We start from the raw sequence: 10,540 nt of genomic DNA on the forward strand, positions 1-10,540 counted from the left end.
ACGAGACGTCTGAATGTGTTGGATTCCTATCGACCGCAGTTTATGACAGAAGACAAGATTTCCAACGTTTTGAGCTATAAATTATGCCCAAAGAGTACACGGTACGGAGTTTACGGCAAATTTAAAAAAAAAAAATCTTCAAGATCTGACGTGGGTCTGCCCTCTAAGTATGACATCACGTGCACTGAGGTCCGCAACACACACTCATGCAAAAGAGAGAAAAGGCGGCAAAAAAACATAAAACTAAAACGCTGACAATTATGACAGTATAAAATATATCAATAAGTGGAGATATGCGGCAATAGCTGAAAGTTTTGGCAACATTTTAAACTTGGAATGGTGTCTCTAGCTGAAAGCATGGCAGAGCCTTAGGCTTTTGGAGCTGAAGAAGTTTCAGCGGATTTTAAAACGTTTTTCATTGGAAACCATTCATTTTTATTTTTATAAAAAGTTTAATAATTTAAATATTTGAAAAAATATGAAAAATGTAAAAGCGTAGAATAATAGCTGAACGTTTTGTCAACATTTGAAATTTGAAATTGTGTCTCTAGCTGAACGTATGAAGAACCTGCAAACGTTTGAAGTTGAAGATGATTTGAAGATTTCCCCATTGGGTCCCATTTTAAAAAAAATCATAAAAAGTTTAATAATTTAAAAATTTGAAAAGTCTGAAATTTGAAAAGGAAGTTGCACACGTGTGCTTAAGAAGCTGAATATTTGAATAATTGAACTTTTTTCTGTAGCTGAAAATATGAAGGAGCTGAAGAGGTCCAAAATACGTACGGAAGAAATAGAATAATAATAAGTTTTTTAAAGATTCGAAGAACAATAGTTGGAATGCTCGAAGCATTCCAACTAATAAGTTTTTTAAAGATTCGAAGAACAATAGTTGGAATGCTCGAAGCATTCCAACTAATAATAAGCCCGCAGGAGAACATGAAGTGTGCTTCCAGCATGGGGTCTCTGACCCCATGCGGCTGAAGCCACACTTAATAAGCCCGCAGGAGAACATGAAGTGTGCTTCCAGCATGGGGTCTCTGACCCCATGCGGCTGAAGCCACACTTAATGATTTACAATGTTTGTGTTTGTTTGTATTTGAGTTGAAACTACTGCATAAGACGGTCTGTGTGCATGTATAAATGCATAAACACCTTAATCTTTTCCTGCTCTTCATTCCTCCTCTCTTCCAGTGTTGTCCCTAGTGTGAATACATGCTTAGCAACAGACTGCTCCACTGTGCAGGCGTCCCATAGGACGTCTCCTTCCTGACTCCCCCTTCATCTCCTTCTCTGTGGGATGGTTGAAATGGAGACGCCAGTGCAGCAAAGCTGCTGTGCCGAAGCTTTGGTCACTTGGCAGCACGTCTTAAAGCCGTCAGAAGTGAAGCAGGCGGGTGTCTGCAGAGGGAAAGTAAAGCTTACTCTGTGGAACCTGGACAGAGAAAACCAAGAGAACAAGTTCATAGTTAATCATTTAACAATGTAACTGCAGTTCTCCTGAGCTGTAGGAATAAAATACAATGGGATTTGGATTATAGAAAAACAAGATAGTATTTTTTCTTAAATCTGCTAAAGCAATGAATAAAAAACAAACAAATTGTGTGGTATATCTTAAGACAAACCATACCACTGCATAATTTCTTTCTCAGATGCTGAATAAATAAGCAAGTTTGCTTCCAGTGTGTGAAATTGTTCTTATCTATCTCTGCCATTAGAGAGTGGGTTCTATTATAAAGCTTTGCATTATTCAGTGAGCCTGAGAGAATGATCATTATGGATTTCAGTCCTTTTCCACGCCAGCCCCTTGAGTCCAGCTCTGCCTGCTGGCTGATGCATGCGTACAGTAAATCTGACCTTGCACTCCAAACACGCTGAGTGAGAGAGTACGAGAGTACGGGTCAGCTCCAGACTGCGTGTGAATCCTCTGCCTAACATTAAAGCAGACGATACCGACTGACTAAGTATCAAGTCCCACCAGCATACTTTGCTTTCAAAAAGGGGTTTGTTAAGAATAAAGTCAACAATATGCCTGCGACAGGGCCATCGTTTTCAAAGTTCTGGCAGAAAAGACGGACGAAATAGCACCAACATGGTAATTATGAGAGAGAACATGGCTGAACACACGCTTGTGCAGCATCCTTTTATGTGTGGGATCGGAGATGAATATTTAATAGATATACAAGATCTGGCATCTTCTTATCCCTTACTATCACCTGACTTTATCGAAGGTAGGCTCGTAATGGGATGCAACGTGCACGTTAAGAAAGTTGTCTCAGAAAGTGGTATGGTTTCACAATATTTTATTACATTATAGATTTTTTTTAAATTTTTTATTATCATTATTAGTTACAGTGAACCTGAAACAATTGAAATATTGCACACTGCACCTAACTGCGCCTTTAACTCATACACACTCTTGTCAGTTTTAATCACAACCGGAGATGAGCAAACGTACACGATATCATAACCGTCCATTTTAATAGCGCGGTATAAACATAATATACCTTTACAATCGGTAGGCTGTCTCCAAACGCTAAACTTGATCATTTGCTCCATTTGCTATTTCTGTTTGTCTGCTGCAGAGAATGGATGAAGCATGACTTCTTAATCAATTTATATATTATGCACAGTTGAAATGGTCATGTGCTGAGATAAGGAACATTTGCTACACCTGTCTTGTCCCAGCAATTAGGCTTTGAGTTAACCATTCGTTATATCTGCTGTTTCTCTCCTTCAGCTTGGCACCTTGCTGATTACAACACTCTGGATCAATAATTAAACAAATTAAAGCAGACTGCTGGGTCAATTTTCATCCCATCTTAGCCACCGGCTGCAGCGACATCATGCACAACTCTGAAAAAAAGCCTCTTGAAATGCAACAGTACAAAGAGAATGGATTGCTAAATGTTTGGACTGCACACTCGTTAACAGGATTGTATTTGATGACACAGATTTACGCAGCACCCCGCCACAGTGATGCGAAGGGAGGGAGAGGTCATTTGTCTCAAAGCGGGTGCTAACCCTTCAATTGGCTTCAAACGTGTGACTTCTATGTAAAGACTTCATTCTGGGACAAACAGTGCAGTCTTTGGTCACTGTTAATATAGTCAACTGGTACTGGCTAAAATGGAAAAAGACAATAAACAACGCTCAATAGATATTCTGCTTTTTTCCCCCCAAAGGTTAAAGTAACAAGAATACACAAAAAAAGGAAGTCAAAGTGGAGAGTTTATGGGGTTGTATGTACTTGTGTAAAGGAGTTCCCAATCTCCATAACTCCATAACAAGTCCAGCATGTCTCACCTATACCTAACATGACAAATGTAACTTGTTGAAAAGAAAAATAAATCATAGAGTTCTTGACCCACCTATACTGTAATTTAAATAAGTAGTTCATAACCTTTTTTGTATGATAAATGCTAGAATATATGGTTTTAACAGTGATTTTAGAGGCTTGATGAAGTCAAATTAAGCATTTCAGAGCCAGCCTTCACCAATTGTGTGCCCTACATGTAGTTAGTGCACCTTCTTGGGCAACTCATAATATCGAGCCTATTCAAGAGTCTACGTAGCTATGTTGTTGTCGGCTAATTCAAAATAATTGTATTTCAATAGTATGAGTAAACATTCTTAATGTTCTTCCCTCATTTAGGGTCCCCTGGGCATTCACAGAGTGCTGTAGAAATGAATCCTAAAGCCTGGAAATGAGTCAGCAATTTTACACTTCTGTTTCCATCAACTCGAAGTCAGTGCCTTCTTTGAATGGATTTTTGGTTAGATGCCTAAAATAAGGTCTGTGGTGTTATTGTTTTGTTCTATGATGTGTCAGTAAATACTCCTCTCGTGAATTTTGAAGCTTTTATGTCTTACAAAAGAAGATTGTTAAGTGTCTAAATGAGACGGCTAAACATCTTTATGATAACCACTAGTCTGTCTTTAATGTGGTCGGGTGACGTTAAAATCATGCCACCATGGTATAGTTTGTTTACAGCCTAACATCAGTTTCTTAATTCTGCAGATTGCACGCTTCATAAATCATAAAAGTGGTGTTTATTCGGGAAGATTATGTAAGTATGCGTAAGTACATGTAAGTACCATGAATGTGTTTTTGCTGCAGAGTTAATTTTATTTTTGTTAAGGGAACTAGGGCGATGCTAACTTCCTCGGTTGGCCTTCAAACATACGTCATCCCTGCACCACTCTGTACTGCTAATACAGCCGCCTCTCAGTAATTCACTAAGAGCGACAAAAAATTATAAGATCTGGGGGAAAACATCTTGTATTGCAGATATATACCTTTTGTTTCTGATCATTATTATTCGATACTGTCTTAGATGCTGCTTCAGGGGAAACTTTGGACCTAAATGGACCATAAAATGTGTTATTTTAGAGTTGATTACAGATTTTTGTCTTTTTTGCCCTTTCCTTATCCTGTACTGAAATGGTAAAAAAAGGAAGTCTTCCTGAAGTTCACATGCAGTGCACTTTAGGTCAAACTGTGTGTCTTTCCTACATCACTGCCATATTTGGTGACTTGTTATCTCAACATAATATATGTCAAGACCTCTTTCCCTCGCTCTGTATTCTCTCTTATTTATTAATGCAAGAGCCGCAGGTGTAGTTACATAACAGTCGGTTTAGTTATTTGGAAACATGTATCTTTCCTTTTAGCGCCTCCGTCTTGTAATGGTTTGACATAACCTCTATCAGGGCAAAGCATCTCTATCAGGCCGTATGCACACCAGTTGGTTCTTCTTTGACAATCAACACCTCTCACTGCTGCACTCAAAAGTGTGGAAGACGACACACAAGCCAGAGAGAGAGAGAGAGAGAGAGAGAGAGAGAGAGAGAGAGAGAGAGAGAGAGAGAGAGAGAGAGAGAGAGAGAGAGAGAGAGGGACTTCGACCGTGGGACAGGCTCCAATTTAAGGTGGACCAATAATTTCACAAAATGATTCTTCAAAACCCTGCACGTAAGGGTTTTTAATGAACCAAATCTGTCATATAAAGTCCATTTGAGAAAAATAAAATGTATTCAAGGCTCAAGGAGACCCAATAGGCTACTTAAAGTTATCCAGGCAACTAACTGGCTCTGCTCAACAGACTCTCATGCAATTGATTCAGATTGTCTTCACTTTCAGGCTGGTTTTATGGATTTGCAGCTTGTCATTGTTTAATATATATATATATATATATATATATATATATATATATATATATATATATATATATATATATATATATATATATATATATATTACTTTTACTACATGGTGTAGTACATTGTGGGAGCTCTCTGCTACTGTAGAGACCGCCTGTGTGGGTGCTTTGCAAACAGTGCAGTGAGGACGACCTTAAATAAGGGGCTGGACTCTGTAGGTACAACAGAACCCGCTGCCTCCCTTCAGTGATGCAGTGAATCTGCTCTGCGTTATGTCCGCTATATAAACTGCACACAGCGACCGGTGAGCACAGCTTCAGTGGACAGCTCCGTGGTGCTGAAATCTCAGAGCCACCACTCACTCCCCCACTCTCTCTCGCCGCGAAACATGACTGGAACCATGGACGGATTCTCGTGGAAACTTTTTCTACTTTCTTGCCTGGTTGTGGTGGAGAGCCTCGCGCAAGACTTCGGACAGACGCAGTTTATTTGCACGTCGGTGCCCAAGGATATGGACTTGTGCGCGGCCACGATGCAGAACAGCGGGCCGGCGGAGGACCTGAAGACCACGGTCATGCAGCTGCGGGAGACCGTGCTACAGCAAAAAGAGACCATCATGAACCAAAAGGAGACAATTAGGGAACTAACGTCAAAGTTGAGCCGCTGCGAGAGCCAGAGCCTCCCCGCGGCGGGACCCGGAGGGAGACGGCCGGGGTCGAAGAACACGATGGGGGATGTATCCCGGGGCACCACGGACACCCTGACCCAGCTGGGACAGACTTTACAGACCCTGAAACAGAGACTGGAGAATCTCGAGGTAGGCAAGCGGAGGAGAGCAGCGCAGACCACGTCAAAAGTTAATCAAATGATAGATAGCCTCCCTGGTTGTTCATCGGAATGAGGCTTAAGCTTCTAGTACACTGCTGCAATATTGTTCTGGATTTGTGCAGTTCCGTCTCGAAGCCACATGTGTTTTGGTTAATCTTTTAATTAACAACAAGCAAGAAGCATCGTGGAAAGTAAAGCAGCTTTCTTTAGAATAATGTGGCGCAGAGCATACACATAAACAGGCAGTGTGTTGGGACCAGGCTGGAAGCCTCACATAGAGGAACACGTTTCAGGGAGTTTAACAGCACAGAAAGTATTCCTTGTGCCCTTTTAACCCAGTATCTGTCTCCCTCTGTCCGATGCAGCAGTACAGTCGAGGGAACAACACCGTGCAAGCGAACAGCCTGAAAGATTTGCTCCAAAACAAGATAGACGACATGGAGAAGCAGGTTCTGTCCCGGGTCAACACGATAGAGGAGACCAAACCCGCTTCCAGGAATGACACCGATCAGCGGAACAGAGTGGAGTCCACGCTCACGACTCTGCACCATCGGATCACAGACCTGGAGAAAGGTGCGTTTGAATTGTGCGCGCATAAGTCTTCCACGGCTTTGACCGCGGCTCTACGGGAGCTCGAAACAAGATGAGGTGTAATTCAATTGTGTTCAAGCACAAGGGCGCCGAAGTCTTTAGAAAAAAACTAAAATCGTTCGTATCACAGCGCTCGTCTTGTGGACGCGTTTACAATGCCGCAATCATCACGTTGCGCACAGATCGTATGTATCCGCGCGTGTGCGGGCGTGTGTGCGCGCGTGTGTGTGTGTGTGAGTGTGAGGGAGGAGAGGAAAGCTGCATTGCTTTGCATATCTCAAGTCAAGACCTGTTAGCACTTTGCTTCGCTGATTATTATTTTTTTAAAGGTAACACCAGAGCTCCTAACTTGCATGGAAGCCAGTATATAATTGCAGAGGTCATAGGCGGAGACACTTTGCATGGTGCAGCTCGCATTGGTGCTTTTCAACACTTACAAACGAGGGTGTGAACGTTTTATGCACGATGAAGCTGGGAGACAGAGCCCACCTACACAAGCAACAGACAGAACATCATTGGAAACACGGTGTTTACTGTATAATTATAGATAGTTGTCATTTTAAAATGGTAAAAAACTTTGTTTTTTTCTTTCATAAACTGACTTTGACTTAATCATACAAATGCCTTAATTTTCATCATGAGTTCATGTAAAAATATATGTGGGATTGTCCCTTATATTCTATATATTATAACATTTACAGGTAAAGACAGCAGGCCGACAGATATGTTTCAGCTCACCTTTCCCCTGAGAACCAATTACATGTACGCCAAAGCCAAGAAGAGCCTTCCTGAGATGTACTCCTTTAGCGTCTGTCTGTGGATCAAGTCCAACGCCTCGCCTGGGGTGGGGACACCCTTCTCCTACGCCGTCCCGGGTCAGGCCAACGAGCTGGTGCTGATTGAGTGGGGGAACAACCCTATGGAGATTCTCATTAATGACAAGGTAATGGGAAAGTGATTATCTTGTATAAATTTAGATTTCACACTTTGTTCACCTTTGCAGGGTGTCATAATTCCGTCTGGAATTCATATGTTTTTAATGTTGATATTCAGAAAAAAATTACAGTGGGTGCAACAGTAGGAAAATCTTCTCATATGAGAATAATAAAAATAGATGCTGAGGTGTGCAACAGAGCCCTAGTAGAGAGGAAAAGATATGTGATTGGGGAAGTGACTCGGCAGGAAGAAAAGGTGTGGAAGCGTTGCATTTGGATTCTGCTACTTAAGTGTGAAAGAAAGAGAAAGATGTGATTTTTTTTTTTTTTGTTGCAATTACCCTGCTGCAGGTTGCAAAGCTGCCGTTCCTCATCAATGATGGGAAATGGCATCATCTCTGCATCACATGGACCACCCGTGATGGGATGTGGGAAGCCTTCCAGGACGGAGTGATGCGGGGCAACGGAGAAAATCTGGCACCGTACCACCCCATAAAACCAGAGGGAGTGCTGGTCCTGGGACAAGAACAGGTGAATATTCATTTTCAAATCAGCAATTGCAACTTCTGCACTTTAATCCCTCACAAATTTGGAAATCTTTCTGACAATTGTCCCACAAATTTTGGACAAAGAGAATGTTTATGAAATGAGAGCATGAAAACATTGAAGAGGCTTTGTAAGTCAATTTGGAAAATGATCGATCCAGCATTGGAAAAAATAACAGGATATTAACAGACAAACATTTGAGATTTTACAGAGAAAATTCCTTTGTTGCACAGAGCAAGACATATCCACGATGAAGAAACCTGCAAATAAAATTCAGCATTCTGCTAAAGACCACTGCTAAATACATTTATATCATGTATGCAAACAGAAATGAACCATTCCCCAACTGGAGTTCAGTAAAATTTAAATCATAAACTAATTTAAGAACAAAAATCACTTCTAATAAAATCTCATCATATTTAGTTAAATTGCACATGAATGTAGGACTTCTTAAAAAGACAAAGTGTGTAACTCTTCCAACTTCTCTGACAACTTCACTAACACTTTGCACTTGAAGTGGTGAAGAGTAACGCTTTTCTGCATTGTTTGACAGGACTCGTTGGGAGGAGGCTTTGATGCGACACAAGCTTTTGTTGGTGAACTCGCAAACTTGAACATCTGGAATAGGAAACTTTCTGTCACAGAGATCTACAATTTGGCAACCTGCAACAGCAAACCACCAAATGGCAGCGTCTTCTCCTGGACAGAGAGCAACATTGAGATATTTGGCGGAGCGACCAAATGGACCTTTGAGCCTTGCCGTTCGCTCAACTGAACTGCAATTTCCCCGTCGAAGAAAAGACCCCTCTGTATTTCTGAGCTTTTGTCGTTCATGTCGTTCATTTGGCATTTGTTAGAGACTATTTCAGTTGTTGGTAAGCTTAAATCTGGGATTTCTATCGTTCTTAGGTATTTATGTGCAAAACAACACTTTTCATCTTGAGGAAAAAAACTGACTTCATCTTTGAAACCTCAGAAAGAAAGTATTGGTATCTGTTTCGGTATCTGTTTTTCTTCTTTTTTTCTCTCTGACATTCAGTTGAAAGCACACCTAAGCTTTTCGTTTGGCTTATTTCGACTTGGACTGGCAACTGGCAATCTGCGCCTTATGGTTGGACAATTCACAATCCAAGTGAGGAATTACATAACCATTCCCACCCCCCTTCCCTCTGGAAAGTGGGAGATTACACTGTCCATCCAATTCTTGTCAGTGTTTGGCGCTGTGAAGTGATGTCTGGCGCGTTACAACTCCCTGCGAAAACCCCCCCCCCCGCCCCCAACCCTTTTCCTCTCCTCTCCTCCATTCTGCCCCGCCCTTCCGGAACTTGCACTGTGACTGATGAAGAGATCGCCAGGAGAGGAGGGTATGTTGAAGGACATTGCAAAGTCAGGCTGTGGTACAAGTCAATTTGTAATCGTTGTTCGCTTCAAGTGTTTCTGTAAGAATGTCGTTAACTTGCCAACATTGCTACAAAGCCTGGGTGCCTTGGCCTGGTACAGATATTCAGCACATTCAGTATGTTTTAAGTTGCAAAATTCAATGTTTACTGGTTTCCGTTTTCCTTTCTGAGCTGGGTTTAGTTTCTTGTTTCTCTGGTAAATGTAATTTAATTACAGTTTGTTATCTGACATGACGTGTTTTGGCAGGTGTTTGTACTGCTCTGTTTTAGGAATGTTACAGTATGTGTATAGTAACAGCATGAATGACGGAGTGCTGTGAAAGCATTGTTGAAATCTGATTTACTATCTTCTCTGGGTCTGGGTTTTTTACTGTATTGTTATATGCTCCAAGCATGGCAAAACTGAGAGATGAAGAATTTAATTTTTGTAATAAAATTGTGATACTTAATGTCACAGTGCATTCCTGGCTTTGGTTATGTGTGTTGAAATATGTGAGGCAGGAGAGAACAATGTGAAAAGTGATACAAAGCGAGTGAGTGCAAGACACAGAGTCACTGATCAGATATTACATTTTTACTACGGTCAAACTGGAAAGCTAACGGCCAGAAAAGTAAAACATCGAAAGGCAGTGAAGGTCACAATGATTTTGCTTGAGAAAAGAGATGAAACTGTGTGGGTCTCTGTGTGCTCTGACTCTTTTTTTAAGCTGACTGCTGAAAATAACCCACTTGCTGCTTTGTTGTTGCTGCTGCGAGTTGCAGTGTCATGCACTAAAGACAGCGAGGCTGTCAAAGAACAAAAGTGCTTCGTCATATCAGCGTTTCAATGGCTCAGTTCAAGTGAGCGCAGCCTAAACTGCAGCAATTTGAGCTTAGCTTACATTCAGCTCAGATGACCTGTCGCTAAAGCACCAAACATTAACATCCAAGAGATGTGGCTTTTCCTGCATGCAAATTAGACACTTAGTCTTGTACTCAAGCGTCAAGTGGGGAAAGAAAAATACATATTTGTTCTTTTGCACAAACAGTTTCAGAAAACCTCCTCACAGTGTGCAGGTATTATCTTGTTTTCCAACTTGT

At 41.3% G+C, this 10,540-nt stretch overlaps 1 protein-coding gene across 1 annotated transcript; it reads left to right on the forward strand.

Moving 5' to 3' along the window:
- The first annotated feature begins 5,434 nt into the window (after positions 1–5,434).
- On the forward strand, positions 5,435–8,880 carry LOC137793252 (neuronal pentraxin-1-like). Its single transcript, XM_068589287.1, has 5 exons — positions 5,435–5,977; positions 6,354–6,561; positions 7,281–7,522; positions 7,866–8,045; positions 8,614–8,880. Exons 1-5 carry the CDS (start codon positions 5,549–5,551, stop codon positions 8,833–8,835), a joined length of 1,281 nt encoding a protein of 426 aa, XP_068445388.1. The 5' UTR covers positions 5,435–5,548; the 3' UTR covers positions 8,836–8,880.
- Positions 8,881–10,540: the final 1,660 nt, after the last annotated feature.

Source organism: Clinocottus analis, unplaced genomic scaffold, assembly GCF_023055335.1.
Source record: "Clinocottus analis isolate CAN_PGR_092001 unplaced genomic scaffold, fCliAna1.0.p SCAF_22, whole genome shotgun sequence".
NCBI lineage: Eukaryota > Metazoa > Chordata > Actinopteri > Perciformes > Cottidae > Clinocottus > Clinocottus analis.

Bases quoted from the DNA above. Each gene is read 5' to 3' on its own strand.
- LOC137793252 (XM_068589287.1), top strand. From the start codon at position 5,549: ATGACTGGAACCATGGACGGATTCTCGTGGAAACTTTTTCTACTTTCT. The intron at 7,523-7,865 runs GTAATGGGAAAG...ACCCTGCTGCAG, and splicing joins AGATTCTCATTAATGACAAG to GTTGCAAAGCTGCCGTTCCT. The intron at 8,046-8,613 runs GTGAATATTCAT...ATTGTTTGACAG, and splicing joins TGGTCCTGGGACAAGAACAG to GACTCGTTGGGAGGAGGCTT.